The sequence below is a fragment of the Hemibagrus wyckioides genome, linkage group LG27 (genome assembly GCF_019097595.1).
Source record: "Hemibagrus wyckioides isolate EC202008001 linkage group LG27, SWU_Hwy_1.0, whole genome shotgun sequence".
Lineage (NCBI taxonomy): Eukaryota > Metazoa > Chordata > Actinopteri > Siluriformes > Bagridae > Hemibagrus > Hemibagrus wyckioides.
Genome location: NC_080736.1, coordinates 12,372,758 through 12,388,637, shown reverse-complemented (window position 1 = coordinate 12,388,637; position 15,880 = coordinate 12,372,758). Strand labels below are relative to the sequence as shown.

The window sequence follows — 15,880 nt, the reverse complement described above, 5'->3', positions numbered from 1 at the left end:
CCTTCTGAGCCTGGTTCCTCTCAAGGTTTCTTCCTTATATCATCTCAGGGAGTTTTTCCTTGCCACCGTTGCCGCAGGCTTGCTCATTAGGGATAAAATAGTTTAATAATTTAATTTAATAATTTCTTTTTCCTTTTTCTGTTTCTCTACTTCTGTAAAGCTGCTTTGAGACAATGTCCATTGTAAAAGGCGCTATACAAATAAATTGAATTGAACTATTACAGGAACAATGATTTATAAATAATAATAATAATAATAATAATAATAATAATAATAATAATAAGACTACTACTAATAATAATAATTATTATAATAATGATAAGGAGAAGAAGAACTGTAGCCTACAGTTAAAACACATTTCTGACATTTGATGAAAATGTATGCTACATTTAAATGTTTTCTTGCTGTTAACAAGAGAATTTCACACAGACAGCCCACTATTTTGGCTTTCACATCGTCTTCAGAAGTAAAAAAGGTTTCTCATAGCATCAAGGTTACACTGACGTTGACATTTCTCAGATCTGAAACGAGAAATTCATAGAAGTCTGAGTGGAATGTTGATAGAGGATACACATTAGAGGATTATACATACACATTGACACACACACACACACACACACACACAGCTAGACAATTTTTCCTGCTTCCAACACATCAACTTTGAGGACTGACCGTTTACTTGCTGCCTAATATATCCCACCCCTTTTCAGGTGCCAGTGTAATGAAATAATCGACGTTATTCACGTCACCTGTCAGTGGTTTTAATGTTACGGCTGATCGCTGTACATGTTACCTAGCTAAATCATTAAACTCGGTCATTAGCTAGCTCATTTCTAACATCTATATTTTCCAGTTGCCTGAACATTCACTTCCACCACTTTAGCCTCTTGGAAGGCAACTTCCATTTACACACGGCTAGTCTTGTGGCATTGCTCCGCTCTGCTTCTAAATTGCTTTAGATTAAAACACTGAGGAGAGGAATGAATGGTGTAGGAGGTGGTTTGGGGAGACCGTACAATCGTGGTTGTTTTTGGCTCATATTCCATTTCGAGATGTGTAAAAATATCCTTTATTCAAAAAAATCATCTTCGGTAAACATGTTATTCTAATGAGGTTCACATTGGATACAAAGTCTGTCCTCATAGAGCAGAGGTACAAGGCAGGAAGATAAGACAGAAGACACCAAGCCTTGGCTCCTATGCATCATTCAGAGTAGCTAATCCAGTGAATTCAGACTCAACAAACTCACATGTACATAAAAACAATACAATAATTCCCTGGTAGTCTGGTGGCAGGATATGAATATAATCCTGGGTTTGATTCCTGGGCAGAGAACTGATCCAACCACTGAGGGGTTAACTCTCAGTGCTGGTCCTGAGCCTGGATAAAATGAAAGGGTTGCATCAAGAAGAACATCCGGAGTAAAAAACCTGCACCAAAATCAAAAGATGCTGATTGGATGATCTGCTGTGGCAACCCCTGAACAGAGAGCAACAAGAAGTTATCACAAATTCAAGCATTAATATTTATATAATTATTTCATTATATACACTGATATAATGAACAGGTATAACATTATTTTTGCATTATTTGAGCAACAGTAGCTCGTCTGTTGGATCGGATCACAGGGGTCAGCCTTCACTCCCCACATGCATCAGTGAGCCTGTCGCTGGTTCATCACTGTTCCTTCCTTGGACCAATTTTGATAGATACTGACCACTGCAGACCGGGAACAGCCCACAAGAGCTGCAGTTTTGGAGATGCTCTGATCCAGTCGTCTAGCCATCACAATTTGGCCCTTGTCAAACTCACTCAAATCCTTACGCTTGTCCATTTTTCCTGCTTCTAACACATCAACTTTGAGGACAAAATGTTCACTTGCTGCCTAATATATCCCACCCACTAACAGGTGCCATGATGAGGAGATCATCAGTGTTATACACGGCACCTCTCACTGGTCATAATGTTATGCCTGATCAGTGTAAATCACCCTTTCTGTAGAAATTTAAGGACATTTTGGTCAAACCTGTTTCAGTCTCAAAGAAGAGGCCAGTGTCAAGTTTCTCTCTTTTTTTTCCTCCTCTTACTTTAGCCAGGTTTCAGTTTCCCAATGACAACTTAAGGTTACTTAACCTTACTTAACCTGTCCAAGCTTAACATTACTAAAGTACATTACTTCCAAAGTAATGAGATAAACATTCTGAGGTGCACAGGATTAGTCAGGCCACAACATACAGCTGGAGGTGCATCATGGGATATCACACAAAAAAAAAACATTATCAGAACATTGTCCTAGCATAATTTCTGCAATGAGATACTCTTAATTTTGCTGAATTTACTTTATGATGTATGAAACAAGACGTCAGCGTAAGACACGCATCCTACTAGTCCTTCATATCCTACGTCTTTCATATTCCTAAGTCATGTGACAAAAAACAGCAAAGAAAAAACAGTAGAAATAAAATTGAACAGCAGGACAGATAAATCTTTACTAAAGACTCCAAATATAAAATTATGAATTTTGATCCATTGTTTATGATTATCATAGGTCAAAAACGAACATAGAATTGGCAAACTTAACATAGAATTGAATTTTAAAAACAATTTAACGATTTTTAATTTCCCTTATCATAAAATAAAAAACCATTGAAAAAATTTTCTATCCATCACGATTGCATTCAGAATCTTTAGATAAATATTATGCAATAGAAACAAAAAAACCCCTGTACAGTGATGTATTATTCTGGACAGTAGTATCAGTTTTTCCCATTATATAAAAATATTTCTGAGATGCATCAATGGGGCCAGTCACATTTCCATGGTTTAGACGGTGGTGCTTTGAGACACTTCCCCAACTTCTCACATCCTGGTGGAGCCCAATTCTGTTAAAACAGAACAAAACAAACCTCAGACCACATTTACAATGACATTAGGGATATCATACCATAGTTACCCTTACTCCACAGCCTGCTGTTTATTAAGACTGAAATAAAACTGACCACTGGGGGACACTGTTGCCACACCGGACTTTTGTGTAGCGCCTGCAGCGCCGCACCTCCTCTCCATTAACCAGGCATACCACATCTCAAAGGAAATATTTTCCCTCCGCTACAGAGCAGCTACCAGAATTTCTTTACTTACACTAAAATATGTAGAGAATAAAAAAAAAGAAAGAAAATATTCAGCACTGGGGGTGAAAGGTGAGCGAGAACAAAGAGCAGTGGAAAAAATACCCCTCTAATTATCTAGCAGCTCTGTACAACAAATGAACTGCATTAAAATAAATAAAACGGCTTGAAGATGTCGACAGAGAATAATGTTAATAAGCAGAATAATGAACAGAAAAAAAGTTTTAATATCTGAATCCCAACTTGCTGCAGCATATCTAATTAATGGCTAAAAAGGGAATATTCACATGAGGCTAAATCGACTCACAGTCCAATTGTTCTTACTACAGCATGTGTGTTTCTCTTTGTGAGACAATACCGTGTGAGAAAGTACAATTAAAGCAGCCATGTAGGAGCTCTGATATCATTTAGAGCTCCTGCGATACGGCATTATTCTTAGTATTGTGCAAAGAATGGAAAGTGTGAGCTTCATAGAGATTGATAAGACAGTGAGGCCACGCCTCCTTCACTAGGACGTTTTAAATCAGAGGACAATAATAATGAAATACTGATGTACGTATAGAGAATTATAAGTATAATAATTAAATCATTTTTTTTTAGTATTTAATTATAAGCGTATTCTCATTTCTAAATGTTTTTTTATTATATCTTATTATTACACATGATTTTTTAAAAATACATGAATAATGAAATCTCACATCTTTTTCAGGCTTGGGAATGTGAACATGCTTAGAATAAAAGCCTGGCAGGTTGTTAGAAATATAGAGACAGCGGCGTGAAAATGAGTCAAAGGTGAGGCAGGGGGGAGAATATTAAACGGCCTGATAAAAGAGGCTCGTCTCACCATCACTGCCAGATCACACATGTTCAGCTGAGGCTCTCCGGGCACGAGCGTCCGCTTATGCTGCTCCACTATGGCATTGATACGTCCAAGAACTTGCTGATATTCCGCAGACAGGACACTGAGAGAGAGGGAGAGAGAGAGAGTGAGAGATGGGTGTGGGGGAGGGAGGAAAGCAAGAAATGTACCTTGCAGCATGAACAAAACCAATCATACACACGCCAAAGCGGGGCAATCACACCAAGCCATCAATTGGTCCACGCTCACATATACACAATTACACGCGCACACACAAAGAGGCGCTCTGAAAAGAGCCGGGCTCTTCAGTAAAGTCAAGGACACTCAAGCTATTGCTTCCACCTCACACACACACACAGCCCCGGTGAACAGTTATATACTGGAGATGAACAGGAGTCAGGCATGGCAGTGCACACACACAAAGCAGAGGACACTGAGGGTCAATGAAATGCCTGAGGAGAAAAAACATACACCATTAGAGCTGCACTACACCATGTGATACAAATTAAGGCAAGAGAATCTCAGTGTATTTAATTAGAGCCCTATTCCTTCTTGATTATGTAAATAGGACAAAAAAATATTTATAGTTTATAAACTGTTAGAACATGGAAAACAACAAAAAAAATTATGGAAACATCGCTTCTTCCTGATTTTTTAATTCCTAAACTTTTGCATCTATCATGGTTGATGCAATATAAAAATTCTAATGTTCAATCTGTCTACAGCATCATGGGCTTATAAATATTCATATTCATTTAAATAATAAATATTTTATGTAAAATTAAAGCCGAAATAAATAATAACACTGCATATTTACATACAGTATATAAAAGTACTCATCTCTAAAGTACGCTGATTTTTGTTTTCCTCTTGTTGAGTGAGTGAGAAGTGCTCCTTAATGCAGGATGCTGGACACATGGACACACACACACACACACACACACACACTACAGTGAAGACCCCCATTGCTCTCAGAGAATTGCTGTCCTCAATAGGACCTGTAGAGTTAATGGCCTCTTCAGACAGTGCATGTGTGTGTCAGAGAGAAAACCATACACACACACTCACTCTCTCTCTCTCACACACACACACACACACACAAACTAATATCACCACAGCAATTATGCCCTTAATACACTGGCAGGCTGCACCTGTGTCAGCGCCGCCTCCTGATTGGCCCCCTGGGAGTTTGTGTGTGCGTGTGCGTGGGGTGAAGGGTCAATTAGTGTAATAACCTCAGGCTCAGTCCGAATCACACCTTCACTCACAGCGCTCCAGCTCTCCCCAAGGGAGCACAGCCTTCCACCACACACTAACACCTGCTCCTCCATCGCCTCCTCGAGAGACGCCACATCCAAGCACTAACTGATAATGATGAGTCGGCTTATTACGCAAAAGACAGCAGGGCCGAGGCCGGACCATGACGCTATACACAGTTGCATAAGTTTGCGCACCCCTGTGATATTCTGTGATATTATCAAAGATATGACATGGCAATATTTTATCCATTCTTTTTTGGCAAAAACGTTGTAAATCTAATGAATGGGGCAGTGGTGGCTCAAGTGGTTAAAGCTCTGGGTTGTTGATCAGAGGATCGGGGTTCAAGCCCCAGCACCTCCAAGCTCAACTGTTGGGCAATTGAGCAAGGCCATTAACCCTCTCTGCTTCAGGGGTGCTGTATCATAGCTGCCCATGCGCTCTGACCCCAACTTCCTCAGCTGGGATAGGCGAAGAAAAGAATTCCACTGTGCTGTAATGTATGTGTGGCGATAATAAAAGCTTCATGCCCTCAGTTCTATGTTCTATGAATTGTAAGGACATCTCTTTGTTTTTCACTTAATTTCAGGAAAAGGTTTTGAGTTGATTTCTCTTCGTTTATTTTTTTTTACATTACAAAACCCTGCCATTTTAACAGATCTGTGTAAACCTTTCCTATCCACTGTACATGATCGCCTACATGATGGTAGCAGACAAAAGCTGAACGGCATTTTATATAAATCAAAATTTCACCATTAAAATTTGTCTAAAGAATGCTGTGCTTGTGGTAATTACAATATTATAACAACATATACATATGCCATACTGTTACACATCAGCACACATGTCTACTCTGGACAATTTTCCAACATTCTCTCTTCTGACTTTGCTTCTTTTAAAATAAATATTTTTAGGTTAGGTTTGAACGCTGTTCTCAGACTAAAGCTCATGGCCCTTAAAGATGATTTGATTATTTGATCACTTTATAAATTAGAAAGCTGGGATTGTGGAATCGTGTGTATTTAAGAGTTCGGGTTACGGTACAGTAGATGTCAGATAGTTTGCTAACAATGCTCATCTTTTGGCGCAGTATGTCCTATACCCATAAGCACTGAATCAATAATTAACACCGGTATTTTTATTTATGCCAAGCGTCCAGCTGAAGGAAAAAAAAAAGTGCTCTGTCAGCACAGTTCGTTAGCATCGTTCACGCCAACAGTTTCCTCTCCGCAACCACAGTGGCATAAATTATAATAACACCGCATGCAAATGCAGGCCTTTGATTTATAATGCATGACACCCAAGGGGCAGGGGTATTGCTCAGGTGTCACCATACTGATTAGTGATTCACAAGCCCACTGCTTCCAACACACACACACGCACCTCTCCACCTTCCAAATACTCTATTGTAAAAGCATTAAAATAAGTCCTCACATGAACGCAACACAAACTTGCACAAGAGAATGGACAAATAAAGAAACCCACCTCACACACACACACACACATGCAGAAAGACAAGGGAATTGAGCACAAGAGACAATCAAATACCTCTGCCCTTTCTCTCTGTGTGGAAATTGAGCAATTCAGTCGGGACTATTGATTGGAGACTGAAACGTTCGTGGGAAGCAGATGAGGCCTGAGCTGCTGGCAGCATTAGCCTCAGGGCTTAAGTTCTCAGTGCACGGTGAAAGGGCCAGGGAGTGTGTGGGGGGTGGTTGGGAAGACAGGGACTGTGTCCAGGGACAGATTTCACCAGTCAATTGTCCTAGTTAGTGTGTTTTCCCTGCTGGTGCAGTGCTAACACTCTCATTCATCATTCACTACGATACACGTAAGAACACCGTGTCCAGTCCAGACTGATGTCCAGTCCAGACGTCAGACACTCAAAGATAGTTCAAGATAACTGACTGTGTGATTATATTAGAATCTCTCTCTAAATAATAATTAAACCATAAATAAAGCATGATGTTGTGTAGTGTTGGTGTGTAGTGTTGAACTGTGTTGATGTTGTGCAGTGTTGAACTGTGTTGATGGTGTGTAGTGTTGAACTGTGTTGATGGTGTGTAGTGTTGAACTGTGTTGATGGTGTGTAGTGTTGAACTGTGTTGATGGTGTGTAGTGTTGAACTGTGTTGATGGTGTGTAGTGTTGAACTGTGTTGATGGTGTGCAGTGTTGAACTGTGTTGATGGTGTGTAGTGTTGAACTGTGTTGATGGTGTGTAGTGTTGAACTGTGTTGATGGTGTGCAGTGGTGAACTGTGTTGATGTTGTGCAGTGGTGAACTGTGTTGATGGTGTGTAGTGTTGAACTGTGTTGATGGTGTGCAGTGTTGAACTGTGTTGATGGTGTGCAGTGTTGAACTGTGTTGATGTTGTGCAGTGTTGATGTTGTGTAGTGTTGATTTTGTGTAGTGTTGAACTGTGTTGATGTTGTGTAGTGTTGATTTTGTGTAGTGTTGAACTGTGTTGATGTCGTGTAGTGTTGTTGCGCAGTGTTGAACTGTGTTGATGGTGTGTAGTGTTGAACTGTGTTGATGTTGTGCAGTGTTGAACTGTGTTGATGGTGTGTAGTGTTGATGTTGTGTAGTGTTGAACTGTGTTGATGTTGTGCAGTGTTGAACTGTGTTGATGGTGTGTAGTGTTGATGTTGTGTAGTGTTGAACTGTGTTGATGTTGTGCAGTGGTGAACTGTGTTGATGGTGTGTAGTGTTGATGTTGTGTAGTGTTGAACTGTGTTGATGTTGTGCAGTGGTGAACTGTGTTGATGGTGTGTAGTGTTGAACTGTGTTGATGGTGTGCAGTGTTGAACTGTGTTGATGTTGTGCAGTGGTGAACTGTGTTGATGGTGTGTAGTGTTGAACTGTGTTGATGGTGTGTAGTGTTGAACTGTGTTGATGGTGTGCAGTGTTGATGTTGTGTAGTGTTGATTTTGTGTAGTGTTGAACTGTGTTGATGTTGTGTAGTGTTGATTTTGTGTAGTGTTGAACTGTGTTGATGTCGTGTAGTGTTGTTGCGCAGTGTTGAACTGTGTTGATGGTGTGTAGTGTTGAACTGTGTTGATGTTGTGTAGTGTTGAACTGTGTTGATGTTGTGCAGTGTTGAACTGTGTTGATGGTGTGTAGTGTTGATGTTGTGTAGTGTTGAACTGTGTTGATGTTGTGCAGTGTTGAACTGTGTTGATGGTGTGTAGTGTTGATGTTGTGTAGTGTTGAACTGTGTTGATGTTGTGCAGTGGTGAACTGTGTTGATGGTGTGTAGTGTTGAACTGTGTTGATGGTGTGCAGTGTTGAACTGTGTTGATGTTGTGCAGTGTTGATGTTGTGTAGTGTTGATTTTGTGTAGTGTTGAACTGTGTTGATGTCGTGTAGTGTTGTTGTGCAGTGTTGAACTGTGTTGATGTTGTGTAGTGTTGAACTGTGTTGATGTTGTGCAGTGTTGAACTGTGTTGATGGTGTGTAGTGTTGATGTTGTGTAGTGTTGAACTGTGTTGATGTTGTGCAGTGTTGAACTGTGTTGATGGTGTGTAGTGTTGATGTTGTGTAGTGTTGAACTGTGTTGATGTTGTGCAGTGGTGAACTGTGTTGATGGTGTGTAGTGTTGATGTTGTGTAGTGTTGAACTGTGTTGATGTTGTGCAGTGGTGAACTGTGTTGATGGTGTGTAGTGTTGAACTGTGTTGATGTTGTGCAGTGTTGAACTGTGTTGATGGTGTGTAGTGTTGATGTTGTGTAGTGTTGATTTTGTGTAGTGTTGAACTGTGTTGATGTCGTGTAGTGTTGTTGTGCAGTGTTGAACTGTGTTGATGTTGTGCAGTGTTGAACTGTGTTGATGGTGTGTAGTGTTGATGTTGTGTAGTGTTGAACTGTGTTGATGTTGTGCAGTGTTGAACTGTGTTGATGGTGTGTAGTGTTGAACTGTGTTGATGGTGTGCAGTGTTGAACTGTGTTGATGGTGTGCAGTGTTGATGTTGTGAAGTGTTGAACTGTGTTGATGGTGTGTAGTGTTGATGTTGTGTAGTGTTGAACTGTGTTGATGGTGTGTAGTGTTGATGTTGTGCAGTGGTGAACTGTGTTGATGGTGTGTAGTGTTGAACTGTGTTGATGGTGTGCAGTGTTGAACTGTGTTGATGGTGTGCAGTGTTGAACTGTGTTGATGGTGTGTAGTGTTGAACTGTGTTGATGGTGTGCAGTGTTGATGGTGTGTATTGTTGAACTGTGTTGATGTTGTGCAGTGTTGAACTGTGTTGATGTTGTGCAGTGTTGATGGTGTGCAGTGGTGAACTGTGTTGATGGTGTGCAGTGTTGATGTTGTGAAGTGTTGAACTGTGTTGATGGTGTGTAGTGTTGATGTTGTGTAGTGTTGAACTGTGTTGATGTCGTGTAGTGTTGTTGTGCAGTGTTGAACTGTGTTGATGGTGTGTAGTGTTGATGTTGTGCAGTGGTGAACTGTGTTGATGGTGTGTAGTGTTGAACTGTGTTGATGGTGTGCAGTGTTGAACTGTGTTGATGGTGTGTAGTGTTGAACTGTGTTGATGGTGTGCAGTGTTGATGGTGTGTATTGTTGAACTGTGTTGATGTTGTGCAGTGTTGAACTGTGTTGATGTTGTGCAGTGTTGATGGTGTGCAGTGGTGAACTGTGTTGATGGTGTGTAGTGTTGAACTGTGTTGATGGTGTGCAGTGTTGAACTGTGTTGATGGTGTGTAGTGTTGATGTTGTGTAGTGTTGAACTGTGTTGATGTTGTGTAGTGTTGATGGTGTGCAGTGTTGGTGTGCAGTGTTGAACTGTGTTGATGGTGTGCAGTGTTGAACTGTGCAGTGTTGTGTGTAGTGTTGAACTGTGTTGATGGTGTGCAGTGTTGAACTGTGTTGATGGTGTGTAGTGTTGATGGTGTGCAGTGTTGGTGTGCAGTGTTGAACTGTGTTGATGGTGTGCAGTGTTGAACTGTGTTGATGGTGTGTAGTGTTGATGGTGTGCAGTGTTGGTGTGCAGTGTTGAACTGTGTTGATGGTGTGCAGTGTTGAACTGTGTTGATGGTGTGTAGTGTTGAACTGTGTTGATGGTGTGTAGTGTTGAACTGTGTTGATGGTGTGTAGTGTTGAACTGTGTTGATGGTGTGCAGTGTTGAACTGTGTTGATGGTGTGCAGTGTTGAACTGTGTTGATGGTGTGTAGTGTTGAACTGTGTTGATGGTGTGTAGTGTTGAACTGTGTTGATGGTGTGCAGTGTTGAACTGTGTTGATGGTGTGCAGTGTTGAACTGTGTTGATGGTGTGCAGTGTTGAACTGTGTTGATGTTGTGCAGTGTTGATGGTGTGTAGTGTTGAACTGTGTTGATGGTGTGCAGTGTTGAACTGTGTTGATGGTGTGCAGTGTTGAACTGTGTTGATGGTGTGTAGTGTTGAACTGTGTTGATGGTGTGTAGTGTTGAACTGTGTTGATGGTGTGTAGTGTTGAACTGTGTTGATGGTGTGCAGTGTTGAACTGTGTTGATGGTGTGCAGTGTTGAACTGTGTTGATGTTGTGCAGTGTTGATGGTGTGTAGTGTTGAACTGTGTTGATGTTGTGCAGTGTTGAACTGTGTTGATGTTGTGTAGTGTTGATGGTGTGCAGTGTTGAACTGTGTTGATGTGTAGTGTTGATGGTGTGCAGTGTTGGTGTGCAGTGTTGAACTGTGTTGATGGTGTGCAGTGTTGAACTGTGTTGATGGTGTGCAGTGTTGGTGTGCAGTGTTGAACTGTGTTGATGGTGTGTAGTGTTGAACTGTGTTGATGGTGTGTAGTGTTGAACTGTGTTGATGGTGTGTAGTGTTGAACTGTGTTGATGGTGTGCAGTGTTGAACTGTGTTGATGGTGTGCAGTGTTGAACTGTGTTGATGGTGTGCAGTGTTGAACTGTGTTGATGGTGTGTAGTGTTGAACTGTGTTGATGGTGTGTAGTGTTGAACTGTGTTGATGGTGTGTAGTGTTGAACTGTGTTGATGTTGTGTAGTGTTGATGGTGTGCAGTGTTGGTGTGCAGTGTTGAACTGTGTTGATGGTGTGCAGTGTTGAACTGTGTTGATGGTGTGTAGTGTTGAACTGTGTTGATGGTGTGTAGTGTTGAACTGTGTTGATGGTGTGTAGTGTTGAACTGTGTTGATGGTGTGTAGTGTTGAACTGTGTTGATGGTGTGCAGTGTTGAACTGTGTTGATGGTGTGCAGTGTTGAACTGTGTTGATGGTGTGTAGTGTTGAACTGTGTTGATGGTGTGTAGTGTTGAACTGTGTTGATGGTGTGCAGTGTTGAACTGTGTAGTGTTGAACTGTGTTGATGGTGTGTAGTGTTGAACTGTGTTGATGGTGTGTAGTGTTGAACTGTGTTGATGGTGTGTAGTGTTGAACTGTGTTGATGGTGTGTAGTGTTGAACTGTGTTGATGGTGTGTAGTGTTGAACTGTGTTGATGGTGTGCAGTGTTGAACTGTGTTGATGGTGTGCAGTGTTGAACTGTGTTGATGGTGTGTAGTGTTGAACTGTGTTGATGGTGTGCAGTGTTGAACTGTGTTGATGGTGTGTAGTGTTGAACTGTGTTGATGGTGTGCAGTGTTGAACTGTGTTGATGGTGTGCAGTGTTGAACTGTGTTGATGGTGTGCAGTGTTGAACTGTGTTGATGGTGTGCAGTGTTGAACTGTGTTGATGGTGTGTAGTGTTGAACTGTGTTGATGGTGTGCAGTGTTGAACTGTGTTGATGGTGTGTAGTGTTGAACTGTGTTGATGGTGTGCAGTGTTGAACTGTGTTGATGGTGTGTAGTGTTGAACTGTGTTGATGGTGTGCAGTGTTGAACTGTGTTGATGTTGTGTAGAGTTGAACTTTGTCAGGATGTTGTGTGATGTGCAGTGAATGTTATTATCTTTAGTATGCTGTGTGTCGAGGTGTTATATTTTCGTGTTGTGCTGTAATAAATGGATTGTGTTAAGATGTTAATAGTTGTGTTAAGATGTAATGTGTTATATTGTTGTGTAACTGTCGATCCACGCTGTGTCCAGTTGTGTTGATGCACTGAAGTTTTGAATGGTGTTGCTCAGCTCTGTGTTGCACTACATCAGTCTGAGCTGTGTTGAGTCATGTGTGTTAAACTGTGTTGGTCTGTACTGAATAGCGCTTGTCAGAGCTGTGTTTGAATGTCTTGCATTAAATTGTGAGCTGTGTTAAATTGTGTTGGTGTGTGTTGTGTTGTGTTGGTGTGTGTTGTGTTGTGTTGTGTTGGAAACGATTGGAGGTGGGTGTGTTCAGTCAGGCTCTACATCATCTTAAGTGGCTCTTTAAGTAAAGACTGAGATTAATGAACACAGAGTGTGGCGAGAAGGTGGGGGAGAGAGAAAGTCAAAAGCAGCACACAGGCACTTCCAACACACACAGACACACACAGACACACACACACACACACACCCCAACAAGAAAGGCAAGGGTTAAACTGTGACACAGCACGAACACCTTCTGAAAGCCATATAAATTCTACAGCGTTCCACACAGCTATTGATTTCTTCAGAGAATCTCTTTTCTCCCCCTTACTCGAGTCCAATGGAGCAAAAAAGGATGGAGAGATCAAAAACAACATTAATGTTTAATTATTCCATCTTGCTTTGAGAGAGCGAGAGAGAGAGAGAGCAGAAATCGAGGGAGAGGGGGTTGAGTAGGGGGGTAGTAAAGAAAGAAAGAGGGAAGGAGGACGAAGAGGAGGAGAAAGAGAGAAAAGACGATGGTTAAAAGAGAGAGCAAGAGAGAGAGAGTGTTGTGGATATGAGATTCCTTTACTAGATAAAAGGAGAGTTCTAGGTTGAAGAATGAGAAAGAGAGCAGAAGAGGACAGAGGAACAAAAAAAAAAAGATGTGTGTATGTGTGTGTGTCAGAGAGAGAGAGAGAGAGAGAGAGAGAGAGATGAAGTGAGTGAGACAGACAGAAAGAGAGGCAGGCCGTGGGGATTTCAATAGCCTGAGGGCCAAAAGGCTAATACAACTGACAACAAGCAAATAAAGGCAAATAAAGGTAGCTGGAGCAGGCGCTGTCCACACACACACACACACACACACACACACACACACACACAGATCTGGGGTGGGAGGTCGAGGGCAAAACCTCCTGCTCTCTCCTCCACATCACAGCCAAAGCTGTTGCTGATTTATTTATTTATTTATTTATATGACATACCATAATTATTACTATAACTCCCTCTTTTATTTGAAAACCACTTAGCATTCTCCACTCATGTTTCTGCAGCCTTGTTTTTTTTTTTTTTTTTTTACAAGCCCGTGACCACAGGAGTGTCCATTAATCAGTGCCTCCTTCCGGCTTGCAGCGCCACCTCGACAATCTGTCTTCGAATTTTATCCAGCAGCTTGTGCACATGCAGATAATGATCTTTTAAGGTGCTGTTTGCAATCACGAAAAGAGCCGTTTAATCAGCCTCCCTCGGAGCGTGCAGATCAATCTGGATCAGTATCGATCGGACAGATTCAGACTCGCACTTCTCCTCCTCCTCCTCCTCCTCCTCCTCCTCCTCCTCTCCATTCAGCAGGCGGCACTGAGCCGAGGCAGACAAACAAGTCAGAGAGAGAGAGCGGGGATGATACCGAAGACCTCCATCGCTGTTTCTGTCAGGACGGCTTAGATAAGATGCTGAAAGATGTCCTCCGAGCTGAAGGCCAGTGTCTACATTAGGTTTTAAAAATTCCACTACGGAATAAATTATCCTCATTTAAATGAATCTAAAATAATACCATTTCAACAAGTGCTACTGTAATTTTATTTTAATTTTTGAAATCCCACAAAAAAACAACCCATCATCACCATGCAGACAAGATTTCTAAAAATTTGCCGCAGAGATTGTGTGTACTTCTTTTTCATATCAAAAGTCAATAAAAATGACTGGGCAGTTTGCATTCAACTAAATGTACAGCTTCCAAACCTCCAAAATCCCAACACACACACACACACACACAGCCAGCCAGCTGGTGTAACAGAGGCCAGCAGTAGGTGCCATGCAGGTAAACCTCACTCCCCTGATCTCAAGAGGCACACTAGCGACTGACACTAGTGGCTGCAATTTTTAGCCTCCGTGCGCCTGCCTCCCATGCCAGAGACCCGGGTTCGAGACCAGCTCGGAGCTGGTGTGAGAAGGACCCTCTGGGTTACATTGGTGCCGTGACCCAGATGGGAGTGAGGTTTAGGGGGATGAGTGTAACGGAGGCCAGCGGTAGGTGCTGTGCAGGAAAACCTCAGTCCCCTGATCTCAAGAGGCACGCCAGTGGCTGCAGTCTTTAGCCTCCTTGTTAGCGCGCCTGCCTCCCATGCCAAAGACCAGGGTTCAAGACCCAATCGGAGCGGGTGCGAGTAGGACCCGCGGGGGTTACACTGGCACATACCAAATGCTTTTGTACAAAGTGACTTATAATTGAGATTAGACACAATCTTTGGGACAATACCATTGCTGGCTTCAATAAAGAAGACGACTGCAATAAGACGTCCCTCCGGAATTTAAAAGGGACTGAAAACTGGTCATCATGAGCTTAAAAAAATCCTTAAAAATCTACCTGGGTCAATGTCCTAATTATATCCATTACCAGTTGTACAACACCATTGTACCATATGATCAGAAACACATCCATTATTTCATTTGTACAGACAAGATCAGAGTGCTGAATCACTGACCTGTAAAGAGTTCAGAACTTTCATCACAGAGTTTTAGTGTAAATCAGAAGTGGTGAAATTGATCATATTTAGTTCATGTTCTGTTCAATGAAGCCAGTAAAACAAGGTGTCCAGTCTTATCCGCAGTGTTCATTTCATAGGTGTTCATTTCAGTCAAGCAGAACAGAGCCAGAACTGATTCCACCTGTTAAATCAGTAGATCTTGGCTTTCAGTAGACTCAGGTTTGGCTCCTGCTTGGTTGGGATAAAAGTCTGTACCCACACTGGCCCTTTTTGGATAAGACTGGACACCACTGGTCTGAGTGTCTGAACTGCACAAAGCAGTACAGGGTTTGTAAGCATGGAAAACGGTGTGAGCGGTGGTATGTCCATGTGTGTATCACATTGAGAGACAATCACTGAGTGCTAATGCTATACTCTATTGTCAGTGAGAGGCAAGGCAGCACTGCATATGGTTTCTGTTAAATACTGTGCAAGTACAGCCAAAGAAATCTACTCCTCAGTGTTATTGTATCCACGATTTCACTTCTACACTATTCAATATGGACTACATGTTTCAGTGACATGTCCAGTAAAACTTTTTTTTCTGCCTCCTAGTGGGTATCTTCACATTATGTGCACAAGTATAAAGGCACATACCAATGTGACCCATGTGAGATATGCAGATGTACAAATCAGGCCTTACTCATGCTGACAGACTTACTCCAGCCATACCTGATTGGGTGTGTCTCTCCTGGGTCTCGCCCTAGATGGAAGATGAGAGGCTGCATGGTGTGCTCCTGCTGGATGTGATTGGTGACCCCTGGAACCTCCTGGCCAGGACAAAAGTTTATACCCTGTGGGAAACACAAGCATGGACAAGATTTTATATCTAACAGTCAGAAAAGGGGAAAAAAAAACATACACATTTACAGGTCATTCAGGCAGTGACACGATTTTCATAATTTTGTCTCA

At 41.8% G+C, this 15,880-nt stretch overlaps 1 protein-coding gene across 1 annotated transcript in view; it reads right to left on the bottom strand.

The window, feature by feature from the left end:
- Positions 1-1,054: 1,054 nt before the first annotated feature.
- The window catches only part of galns (galactosamine (N-acetyl)-6-sulfatase), a 37,654-nt gene continuing 22,828 nt past the window's right edge, over positions 1,055-15,880 (bottom strand). The window contains exons 12-14 of the mRNA XM_058382100.1: positions 15,641-15,762; positions 3,973-4,090; positions 1,055-2,882 (exon numbers count right to left, since the gene is read on the bottom strand). Coding sequence (XP_058238083.1) covers positions 2,796-2,882; positions 3,973-4,090; positions 15,641-15,762 — 327 coding nt within the window. The 3' untranslated portion in view covers positions 1,055-2,795. The remainder of the gene's footprint in view (positions 2,883-3,972; positions 4,091-15,640; positions 15,763-15,880) is intronic.